This window comes from Sphaerodactylus townsendi, linkage group LG12 (genome assembly GCF_021028975.2).
Source record: "Sphaerodactylus townsendi isolate TG3544 linkage group LG12, MPM_Stown_v2.3, whole genome shotgun sequence".
NCBI classification, from domain to species: Eukaryota; Metazoa; Chordata; class Lepidosauria; order Squamata; family Sphaerodactylidae; genus Sphaerodactylus; species Sphaerodactylus townsendi.
In genome coordinates this window covers 24,332,949-24,345,279 of record NC_059436.1, presented here as the reverse complement: position 1 = coordinate 24,345,279, position 12,331 = coordinate 24,332,949, and the positions used below count along the sequence as shown (strand labels likewise).

The 12,331-nt window shown below is 45.5% G+C and overlaps 1 protein-coding gene across 13 annotated transcripts in view; it reads left to right on the top strand.

Moving 5' to 3' along the window:
* The window catches only part of CADM1 (cell adhesion molecule 1), a 318,560-nt gene that overhangs the window by 269,022 nt on the left and 37,207 nt on the right, over positions 1-12,331 (top strand). For 7 of the 13 annotated variants that reach the window (XM_048512894.1, XM_048512891.1, XM_048512889.1 and 4 more), the window contains exon 8: positions 3,630-3,695. The exons of the other annotated variants lie outside the window; for them this stretch is intronic. In XM_048512894.1, coding sequence (XP_048368851.1) covers positions 3,630-3,695 — 66 coding nt within the window. The remainder of the gene's footprint in view (positions 1-3,629; positions 3,696-12,331) is intronic. 13 annotated transcript variants of the gene reach the window in all.

Below are 12,331 nucleotides of genomic sequence, written 5' to 3'. Positions count from 1 at the left end.
GAGGACTGTGTTGACTCCTGTGACAAGAGGTGGCCCTGCAGAGTTTCCAGGGGAGGTCTTTGACATCCGCTGCCATCTGATCCCCATCACAAAAGGTGCGAGGGAATGAGCCCAGGACCTTCTGCATTCCAAGCAGCTGTTCTCCCTCTGGGTCAGGCCCTCCTTGAGTAGATGTTCGAAAGCACGGAGAATGTGGATTGCCATTCCTGCAGCGCCCCTCTTCAAAAATAAGCATCCCAAAATATGTGTTTGCCTGCATGGATTCAGTAACTGGGTCTCTTGTTCCACACCTGCCCGTCCACCTAAATTGCTTTCCTGCAGGTACAGATGGGATGCCTCAAAAAAGACAGGCCTTTGATAATGCAGATTAAGGATTCTCTTTAAAGTAGCAGCGGTGAATTTGTAGGAAACATGTAAGAAATTGGAAGACCCAAACTGCAATGAGGGCTACGAAGACGATCTTTGACTGCTGTCGAAATTGCAGCCAAGAAGACCGACTTCCACAGCCACCGCTAACCATACCTGGGGTGGTGCGGTTGCTGTCCTCCTCAGGATTCATCCTGGGAAGATAATTTGTTTTTAAAAGTCCCCCCTCCCCTTTGGCTTCCTTTTGTGAGGACTCCCGAGGAAGGAATGGCCTTGGGTTCTCCTGGCATGTGGAACTAGCCAAGATTACCTTTGTGTGTGAGTTAAGGGTGCTGTGGAATGCGAACTCTGGAAGTGGGCCGTCTATTTAGAAAACGTTGAAAGGAATAGAAGGACTGCCTTGAGTCTCCCTACAGGAGAGAGAGGCCGGGTATACACACAAAGATCAATCCCTTACCGTGTTTCCCCGAATATAAGACAGTGTCTTATATTAATTTTTGCTCCCAAAGATGCGCTATGTCTTATTTTCAGGGGATGTCTTATTTTTTCTGTGTTCTGTTCGTCGGGCATGCTTCCAAACAAAAACTTTGCTATGTCTTACTTTTGGGGGATGCCTTATATTTCGCACTTCAGCAAAACCTCTACTATGTCTTATTTTTTGGGATGTCTTATATTAGGGGAAACAGGGTAGTTAAAAGCCTGGATAGGAAGGAATGTTTTGATCTGCTGCTAAACAAGAGCAGTGTGGGTGCCACCTGAGGTCCCACCACAGAAGAAGCCCTGTTTGCGGTCACCACCCACCTTATTGCTGCAGGCACAAAGAACATGGAGGATGAGGAAGAAGGGCTGAAGATGCCAGCTTCTTCCCTCTTGGTGCACCTGGTCTCACAGACTAGCAGCCCACATTTGGGTGGCTCTTTCCCTCTCTTACACTGCAAAGCTTCTAAACAGTAAGAACAACTCAGAATGGGCCACCAAAAAAGACAAATTGGTGGTGGGTTCTAGATGAAACCACGCCTGAATTCTTCCTCCTAGAAGTTAAAACAACTAGGCAGAGGCGATTGTACTTTGGTCGCTTGATGAGAAGAGTCACCGGAAAAGACAGTCATGCTAGGAAAGGCTGAAGGCAGAAGGGAAAGAGGAAGACCCAATAGGAGATAAATGGACTCTGGAAAGGAAGCCATGGCCCTCAGTTTGCAAGACTCGAGCAAAGCTCTGAACAAGAGGGCATTTGGAAAAGGGGAGACCCTCTTGGCAGCCTGAAAGTAGCATGGGGCGTTCTGGTGCACATGGGAAGTTGCTGTGCGCAAGCCCCACTGAAGTGGATGGGAGCCACTCTCTTGGAAGCAAATCAGTAGCCAGGGGGTGCTTTGGGAGAAAGGAGCCACATCCCTTCCAAACCAGTGAAAGCCTCTTCCGTACAGGGGCGAGCACGGCTGGATCAGGACTTGGGTGGCTTTTGCAAAATTCTGGACGCCGTCAAGACGGGAGACAGGCCTGCCAGCATTCAGCAGCTGCGGTGGCTAAATGAGCCTTCCCTGTTCGGAGGGAGTCTTCCACTTGGCTACGAGGTTCTTTGATCAAATAACAGGGAACCCTGACACCTTCCTGCTTCCACTGTGTACATCTGGCAGCCTCTAACCAGCCACTCTTGGAGACCGAACACTGTTTTTGATGGGCCTTTGGTCCAATCCAACAAGGCAACTCCTTGGGCCTTGGGTCAGAGTTTATGGCAGCAGGTTGGTCACTTCCAGCCCAACAGATTCGTAAACAGGCAGTCGAATCCTTCCCTTGGCCAATTGTGTCAATTCTCAAGTGCACGGGTGTGTGGACTGGCAGAGAGGCCTGGACTTGGGCCCTGTCTTTCCTGGGGACGGCTGCCCAGACATCTGGGTGTCCTTCATCAGTAATGTTCCTTTCCCAGAGATGTGGCACCCAGGTGAAGCTTTCCGTCTCCCACGGACGTGGCGCCAGGCACAATAAAGGTGAAGCACATAATTAAAGTTGGGATGTATTAATTAGAAAATCTGAGAGCTCACTTGGAGATAAAAGCTTTGCAGCTGTATCAGTGATGAGAAGGTTGACATGCTCAAGATAAAATTTGAAATCAAAAGGCTCCGAACCGTTTCATGCTCTATTATTCCAGATTCATTGCGGAGTTCAAAGTCGGGTGCTCTCCTTAACACATTCGGTTTGATCATCTGGGCGGTGATTCTGACGCTTGTGTGTCATCTGCCTCCCTTCCCTCTCTGTCTCCCTTCCACTCCCAAAACTTTTCATGAAGTTGTGATGCTGCCTGTTCCGTATAAATATTTGATGTTCCTGGAGATTGTTTGCCTCTTGGCTTTTACAGGTCAAGTGTCTTCTATACATAGTGTTTAGTTTTGGGGGCGGGGGGGGGGCTCCTTTTTAAGGAGAGAAAATGAAATCTCTTTCACCTCCATCTGTTTGGGTCATTAGAGGACGTGTGTTTGGTGGGGTGGGAGGAGGAGGGGGAGCAGGAGCGAGGGCAGCACATTAATATTTATAAGTTGCAGTGACTTTATTTTAAAGGAAATCTCACTAAAATCTTCCATGCATCCAACTTGATATTTAGTCGTGACATTCGCGTTCCCTTTTGTATTTATTACTGGCTTAGAAGTATTTTTATATCCTGCTGGGATGTATTGATGGAGGGAGAATAATGAAGTTAACTGCTCTGGAGAGAGGCAGAGAGAGTCGTAGTCCTTGGCTGTTGGTATTTAGTCTGTTAAGCACAGCGGGAGAGCAGCCCCCCCGCCCCCCCGCCCCTAATTCCAGATATAAAATCTCTCTCTTTTTTTGAAGGAAGAAACAGACAAAGCTCCATTCTTCTCTTTGTGTGTTGCAAGCTGTCCTCCTTGGTATAGAAAACATGTGGCTTGTTTGCTCTAGTTGAGTCCCACCCCCATTTCTTGCCTTTCCAACCCCCCCGCTTCCTCTCCTAAAAGCTGTTTCCATGTCATCTTCTCCTTTTCTCATTTGCATCAATGACTAATTTTGTGTTGGCTTCTTTGTTTTCATCCTGATGGGAGGGGGGGGGCTGCTGAACCTTAGTGGCCTCAGCATAGGTGGGCTCCGTGCTGGGGGTCCAGCCCTGCTGCTCCACTGAGGTGGTCCAAGGTGTGTCGCGACCATCCTTCTTTTTTGTTTCATTTTCTAATTTATTGATTAGTTTTGTGTTCTGCTTAATTTTCTTAATTTGCTTTTTCCCCCTCTTTTTTTTCTTTTTATATTTTATCTAGATCCCCTCACAACTCTCCCTCCACCCACAACAACCACCATCATGCCCACCATCATCATCATCGCAGGTATGGTACCTTCACAACCATTGGGAAAGACTGCCCTAGTGCGTGCGCGCGTTTTCCTACTTTTGGACAGAGGTGGGAGTGGGGAGGCAGGCCGTTGCTTCCAGTTGGTCTTGACTTACGGTGTTTCCTTTTTCCATCTCTTGAGACTAGAAGGAGTTAGGAATGCTGGCAATGGAAAGCTAACCACGTCTTTGTGGCAGTCTTAAGAACCTCTGAAGATCCTTGCTGGATCAACAGTCCAGCATCCTGTCCCACACTGTGGCCAACCACTTCCTCTGGAGAACCAGCCTCAGGGCACGGAGGCCGAGGCCTTCCCCTGACGTTGCGTTCTGGGGTTCAAAGGTTGAGTGCCTCTGAATGTAGAAGTTCAGAGCTTGTGGAAGCCACCACCATTCTGTATTTGCTAATCCTTGAGGTATTGCAAGATTTTGCTGTTCTGCCGCCTCGAACAAGATTGCTTGTTACAGTGGGATGCAAACAAGAACTTCTTTTGGAGTGTCCTCCTGAGGGGGTCAGGAGTTAAAAGCCAGCCAACCCAGCCAGGTTCAGACTGAGATGTTTTACCTTTTAAAGCACAGGGTAACTCCTTTTGAACTTTGCTTTAGTAACATAACCATTTTTTAATCCTACTAGATACTTTTATTTTCAAGTGTCATAAACAATATCTTTCCTTATCCTCCAGCTACAGTTTGTCTAGTCAGTGACATGACGTGGTTCTTCCTAAACCCTTTGAGCCATAAGTGGTTACCTCTCATCCACCATTCTGAGCCGAGGTTTATCAACCCTCAAGTGCCATTTTGACCGACCCCCCCCCCGTTCTGACCCCCCACTCCCATCTCTTTGTCCATCATAATCAACCATGGGGTCCCAAACCGTCTTTCATGGGTTCATCTGGATACTTTTGTTACAGCTTTCTTTCATTTTTGGAAGTGGAAGTGCAGTGAGCCCAGTGAGGAGAGAGGGTTTGCGCCGGCTTTCTTTGCAAGCAGGTGGTGATCCTGCAACGGTGTCCTCTTGCCTGAATCCAGTGGTCCCCCTTCACTTTTCCAGCTGCCGCTGTGCCTTTTCTCCCTTGAAGCTCCTGCCCGAGGTCACACGCTTTGATTTCTATGAGGTTCAGAAACGCCTGTCTGTGTGTCAATAACGGGACTTTCTTTTCCAGTGTGCCTTAACCATCACTTGCTGCCATGTTGTCCAGCTTTTTCTCTTGTTGCATTTTTCTCCTTTCAGAATATTGAGAAATGAGCACCGCTAGCCCCCTTCCCCCGCTGTTCTCTGATCCCCAGAGTGAGTTTCTTCTACGATGCTGGGGGGCTCCCCTCCCTCAGTGACTGTTGAGATGCTCCATGCACCTGCCTTGCCATAAGGAAAATAAGTCTGAGGGCATCAGCCTCGCAAGGAGAAGACCAGCCCCATGGCAGTAGTGGGTGGCGGGGGGCGGGGGGGGGGAGAAAGCTTGGAGGCTCCTTGGTTGGCTGGGTGGCTACCTGCTCAGACCAGTCAGTTCTACAGCCTGTCATGGAATGGCTTCCTGGCCTTGAACCATCATGGCGAAGTGTCTTGAGTTAGATCAGAAGAGGAGATTAAGATGTGATTAACACTTAGCTTTAGCATTCCTACCAGCTAGAGCTGGTTCCTTTGTGATGCTTAATGTTTCCCTCTACGTAGAATTGCGTTGTCACCATCCTTTTGCCCTGCATAGCCCAGGTGAGTCAGTACCTATTCATGGACCAGCAACTGTTTAAGATGCTGGAGTTGCTGTTGAACAGAATATTTATTCAGATCAACCTATCTATGTGTTCTGCCCTCGTTGGCTAGTTGGTTTTGGCTAATCCAGTGGAGTGCTCTTGAAGCAAGGAACAGTGGATTTTAATAGCAGTTTTGCTGGTCAGCTTACAGATAATTTAGTCTTGCTAGAGGGGGCCTGAGATATACATAGCTAAAGAAGGAACTACTTCTGAGCTCCACAGAAGGACATTGGTCAGCAAGATTGCAAGCTTCATTTACGAAGCAGTTGCTTTTTTCATAGTAGAACCCACAGGGGCCAACATGACCACATCTTTGCAAGGTTTTCGTGCAGCTTCAGAGCTGACCACACGCCAGCATCTTGGGTGCAAGCGTTGCAGTGTTGATAGTGATATTATTTCCTCTGCTTTAAAAAGGGCAGCTCGGCTGGTTGAACATAGCGCTCACCTATTTCGCCAAGAACAGACTGTTTCCCTCTTGGCTATGGTCCAGTCCTTTCCTGGTTCTCTTTGGGCCTAGGGCGATTTCTTTTTGCACCACCCACACGGATTCTGTGGGTTTTAATTTATCATGTTTCCCTCGGGGGTGCTTCTAACTTTGTTTTGTTTTTAAGTCTTTGAAGCTTAGTTCCGCCTGTTGATCTACAGCTTGCCCCAATTCCAGAGGCTGTTGCTGATAAGCTGTTATCTTACTTGGTGTCCTTCTGTGGATATTACCTGTGGTCTTTATCAGGAGCCAAACAACCTCTAGGCTGGCAGGTTTTGAGTGCTCAGCATCTTTCTGATAACCTACAACACAACCCTCACAGGTCTTCCATGGTGGATGGGCAGGAGTGAACATACTTGTACTTGGCATAGGCACCCACAGCAGTATGGCATTTCTGGAAATTCTGAAGCTGCAGGACTTCTTTTTCTCGGGGGAAATGGAAATTTTGGGAGAAATTGAAACATGTGCAACACTTTCCCAAGCTTATTTTATTGAGTTAATAACCTAAAATACATCATTTCTAACTTAGCCTATGAAATTGTACTCATTACAGTACTGATGGAAGTTAACAGTGTAAATGTCTTATTTTCTTTAAGAGAAAATACAAATATTCCCATTGAGAGAGAATTACAACCTGCTGCACCATATGCTATCTTAGTATATGTAACTTAATTTTTGCTATCTGAGAGGTAGGAAAAAATTTTAAAAATTGAAGGGATAAGACTGATTGCATAGTCAACAAAAGAAAGCATTATTTGGACCAAATAATCTTGTGCAGTCACAATATGTAGGACTACCAACATCTATGAATATCGAATTAAACTTAGACGCAGTCAAAATAGTAAACTCCTTAACAATCTGTTATCATTAAACACATTATAGTGTATTAATTGTTGCCAGAGTTATTTACATTTAAACAATAAACATGTTGAAAATATGTTGTGTTTGTCTGCAGTATACATAGCAATTATCCTATATCTAATTTTGAACTGGGACCTTAATGTGTGGAGCATGAGATCTGTGTATCAGACTTAAGGCGCAGGGATGTCTAACTCTGGCCCTCTGGATGTTCAAGGACTACAATTCCCATCAGCACCTGCCACCCATGTTGACAGGGGCTTCTGCAGTGGTGGGATTCAAACATTTTAACAACAGGTTCTGATGGTGGTGGGATTAAAATAATGACTGTTAAAAAGTATTAAAATATTTTAATATCACTTTTTTATTTTAAGTATTAAAAATATTAATACTTAATAAAAATATTTTAAGTATTAAAAAGTGATATTTTAAATTTTAACAACAGGTTCTACAGAACCTTTGGAACCCCCTGAATCCCACCTCTGGCGCTTCTGGGGATCATAGTCCATGAATATCTGGTGGGCCAGAGTTTTACACCCCCAGGGTAGGTTTCCACAACACTAAAAGAAAAAAAATATTTTCATTAAAATTTCACTGTTACCATGGTGGAGGGAATTGCTGCCATTTTGAGGTAGCTGTCTTCCTCTTATGGGACCATTGTCCAACATGAAATGGGCAGAGCGGCTTCCTGTACTGGGCCCAGCACCTCTGCCAGCAATGTAGGTTCCCCCGGCAGCCAGCCGGTCGCTCTGGAGTGCCAGGAAATGAGGCAAATAAGCTGTAGAGGAAGAGATAACTTCTCTCCTCTCTGCGTGGGTCAGGACTTTGATAATACTCACAACTCAGAGACAGAAAATCCTTTTAAAATATTTGGGGGGGGGTTTATTGGCTTCATTGTCCATTTACTAAACCACAAAATACTGGCAGGCAATCAGTTCATCAAGAGCCAGCAACTTAAAACCAAAACATAAAACACATCCTTGGACCTACACATGTTAAGTCCTTAAGCAAGCAAGCACCAAAACATAGTTGCAAGATAAGCAGTTGTAAGCAAAAGTAAAGGAAGGATAGCTGAATTCCTCTTGAAAGGCAGTTAAGTAAAAATTACCTCTCAAGTGATCTATATCACGCAATCAGGAATTTGAGCCAATTAACCTAAAACAGATTGTATGACTCATCCTTCCTATTGAGTGCCAAACATATATTTTGTTAGAGAAACTCCATTCAGCTGATCCATGGTCTTCAATTAACTGTTGCTTAGTGCTAAGTAAAAACATTGGGTGAAAGTGAAGACAGACAATTATTGCGAGAACTGCATCACCAGAACTCACAACCCTCATAGCTTTAGCTGGGCTAATAAGGGCAATTCCTCCACAGAAGCCCAAACTAGCGCTGGTTGGGAGGCATTTATCTTCTGGAGTGTTCAGTAATACGTGCTCCGAATCTCCCTGTGCATCTGCTGAATTCACATGTTGTATTTTATCCAGGATGCTTCAGGAATAGCCTCTGTTCACTTGAGCAGTTGCTTGGTCATTGGATTTGACAAGGATATTGTCTTCACATAATTATTTGTTGTTGTTCCTTTATGTCCCATTAATAGACGTCAACATGATTTTTTGAAGAGGGTTGCTCCAGCCCCCTTGCCTTAATAGAGGCATTCCATCCGCCCTTGTCTTGCTGCTTCTCGGGAGTGGCATCTTCCCTCCTCACAAAATGCCCTTGTGGGTAACAAACGATCCGGCACTGAGGCGTAGTTAAGCTGAGATTGCTACTAGAACAACTTTGTCAAATCCCTGTTTTTGATGAATGGGATCTTGCCAGGTTGCTGTGTCTTAGCAGACAAGCTGCGTATGTATTTATCTTATCCCGAAGGCTTGCTGTCTGCACGGGTGGAATTTAACTTGGGCTCCTCTCTCCAAACAGGATTTATTAAAGTGTTTAGGAGGAAATTAGAAATGGCTCCCTTTCCCGCTTTTAGAGGAGTGGGCTGGCTCGGGCTCTTAAATTCTGCATCTCTACCTTGTGTATTACGACCTGACAAATGGGTAGAGAAATGAATTTCCCTTCTCCCCCCCTGTGTTCTGTAGTGCTTTAGAGCCACCCATTAGCTTTAAAAGCTTCAACAGCCAAACACCAATGATTAAACACCAGTATAACGCTCCTGGAATGCATTTTCTCTGCTCTCTGCTAAAGGTTTGTGTAACTGAAAACCATTCTCCAAATGAAATTAGCATAATTACCAACACTTTATGCAGTAGTCTCAGGGAAAAAAACTGCTTTTCTAAAAGCCTCGAGGGGCACCATATCATTTCGGCTGTTGTGCACACCCCTTCCCACACTCTGGGAACAGACAGATGTTGGCAGGCCCGGAATGCCTGAAAGCACGGTTGCTCGCATCTCCCGAAAAGCCCGAGAGATTCCATTTCCAGATGGAGGCCCCATAGTAAAGCTGCCGGCAACCTCTGCAGACTCCCTGGGTGGCCTCTGTTGACTCTCACAACTTTCTGTGGGGACAGGAAGGGGCCGATGGCACCTGAAGGACTGCTTGATATGGCCTTCAGCTCACAAAATCCAGATACCCACCACAGACTCTTGTCTTGACAGCCAGCATTTGCTTGGAGAATGTGCCCTCTGAAAGAAACCCAGTAATGGCTGCTCTGGAGTGCTCTTGTTCGGATGTGACACAAATTAATTCTGTCTCTTCTGGATCCACCTGTAGAGCCCCAAACTTCTTCTTTTTTTTCAACTTGGTGATCATAATGAACAAAAATTCTTTACTTTTCATCGGCCTCTGTTGAGGCCAGGCACTAAGTCTTTCTCTTAACAGAGATCAATTTGCTGAAGTATTCTGGAATTTGGAAGCCTTGGAAAGTCTATCACCTGTGTTGTTGTTATGGCAGCCCTCAAACATTCTAGCTGCATTGCTGACAAGGCCCCCCCTCCCCCCCCAAAAAAAAAATCCAACCTTTTTATATCCTTTTCAAAATGTCCTTGTGGCTTTATTCATTAAGATGTGCGGTATGATATGACAGAACAAGCTGCATAATTTAAATGGCCCCCGGAGTCCTCTCTTGAAACAATCCATTTGGACAGCTGTTATTTCCTGCGTGATAATTAAATGTTTTTTAATATTTGTTTTTTAAAAAAAAATCCAGTGAAGGGTTTATTTTTAACAGTCTATTGTGTCTCTGTGTGTGTGTTCAGTTTATCTTGCCCCCCTGGTGGATCTATTTTCTTTCCTCTCAAGTATGCCTCTGATTATTTGTACCAGTTGCAAAAGCAGGCCTAGGCTTGTGGCCTCTCCCATGGATGGATCTTGTTTGTCTCTTAGCTTCCGTGCTAATAGGATGAAGGGCATCCTCCCCTCTTTCCACAGAGGCCTTCGTGGTGGAGCTGACATGTTTGATCCTGCCCAGGTTGGAGATCCCATTATGGCTTCAGCGGGGATGCTGGTGCAATCAGAAACACCTTCCTGGTCCCTCACACTTGCTGGCACCCCGGCCGGAATGTGTTTCCGTTCCCCCAATGGGATGCCTTTTATAAAAAGAACAGTGCCATGGGCATTGTGTGTGTGTGTGTGTGTGTGTGTGTGTGTGTGTGTGTGTGTGTGTGTACAGACTTTTTAGTGTGCGGTGGAGTGACTCCATGGCAGCAAGGAGATTGTGCGCTAGCCTTTGTCTTTAATAGCAGACGATTCATTTGACTGAGATGTGGGCATATTTCATAAGAACCCAAAACAGATGTTTGACTTTTCTGAAATCCAGTGAGCATTAGATGGGGTAGAATCAGAGGTGGGATCTAACCAGTTCTCACCACTTCTCTAGAAGTGGTTACTAATTTTTTCTGAGTGCCGAGAAGGGGTTACTAAAGCAACCTCCCTGCCCAATAGGGACTGGAGGTGCGTGTGTGCGGCGGTGCCACTGTTTGAATCCCACCACCATCGGAACCTGTTATTAAAATTTTTGGATCCCACCACTGGGTAGAATACATGGTTTGGCTTAAAATGTCTGTCTTCCATTTTCTCCAGTTTCAAAGGGTAGTAATGTTGGTCTGCAGTAGAGCAGCTAGAGGTAAGTCTGTAGCATCTCAGAGACTAACCAGGTTTTCAGAATATGAGCGTTTTAGAAGGGCTATTGGACTTGACTCTAGTTGTTCCATTTTCTGTGGTTGTTTCTGCACAGCACACTAATAATGTGTGTAACATGTTATTAATGAACCCAGTTTTCCCTGTTTGCCTTTGCACTGCAAACTTTATTCCTCCAAGAAGCGATTACAAACAGTCTGGGTTGTTGTGGCTTCTTTTGTTTCTCCAAAAAGATTGCTAGTTTAGTTTGTAAACCCGGGTTGAGGGAAACCTAAAGGACTGAACCATTTTGAGGAAGAGCCCTGTGCGAAGTTCTTCCCCAAAACGGGATAAATAGCTTCCTCAACTCATTATATTTGGACTGTGTGGAAACTCCGTGTGTCGCATCAACATTTGGAGAAGACCTGCTGAACACCAAAGTGTGTTAATGTTGCTGGAAAAGGCATTCTAAGATTTGGCTTTTTCTCTGCCAGTGTCATGATAAATGGGGAAAAGAATCCCATTAGCGCTCACAGTATTTTGATTCCTTGTAGGCATCTGTTGGACATGTGGTCCCAGTGCTCTGCAGACCCTAAATGGGCATAATTCTCCTTGGCCTTCTCTCAATTCCGCCCACATTTCAAAACCTGAAAAAAGCTGTCTGTATTCAAAAAAAATGATTGAAGGATAAAACTCTATGAAAAGTATAAATTCTGTCCTCCAGGCTTCATAATACTACTCGTGAACATCCGTCAGGCAAGCAGTTGGTTGCCAGCCCAGTTTCATAAAGCAGAGGGGAAGATTTACTTGGTTTTGTGCACCATTTCTTATTGTATCGTCTTGGCTTTCTGTGGAAGCTTCTTTGTGTCCCTGGTAAAATGTCAAGTTAATTTAGAGTTGATGTTGTGATCTCCTGACATTTTCATCCACTATGTGACCACATTAAAAGGGAAAGGAAGAGGAAAGGAATACGCGCGCACACAGAGGCACCTGAGAAGAAATAGCAAATGCAAAGTTTGAGTTGTTTTGCTTATTTAATAACCCTCAAAAGGGTTGTGGGCCTTTTTTTTCTATTTGTTTGTTGAAGAAGCCATCTGCTCTGTAGCAGCCATTTTTTACTTTAGTACCTGAAGAACAGGTCTGCTTCTTAGGTGGAGGAGGAAAAAAATGCTGGAAAGCCGGTTTGCTCCCCTTACCTGGTTGAGGGGGGCTTGTCCAGGTGTGTTCTTCTAGACCAGTGATGGCGAACCTTTTCAAGACCGAGTGTCCAAATTGCAACCCAAAACCCACTTATTTATCGCAAAGTGCCAATGCGGCAAATTAACCTGAATAACCCCGTCAAGCAGGGGCCAGCCTGCTGTAGCCTCCAGCAAGTCCCATATGTGTTGCTCTGCACCTCTCTGCCGCCTCCCCCCACCCGCTGGGCAGCAGCCACCTGGAGCACAGGCACCAGACCTGCCAGCCGAGTCCTCCCTACTCGCTG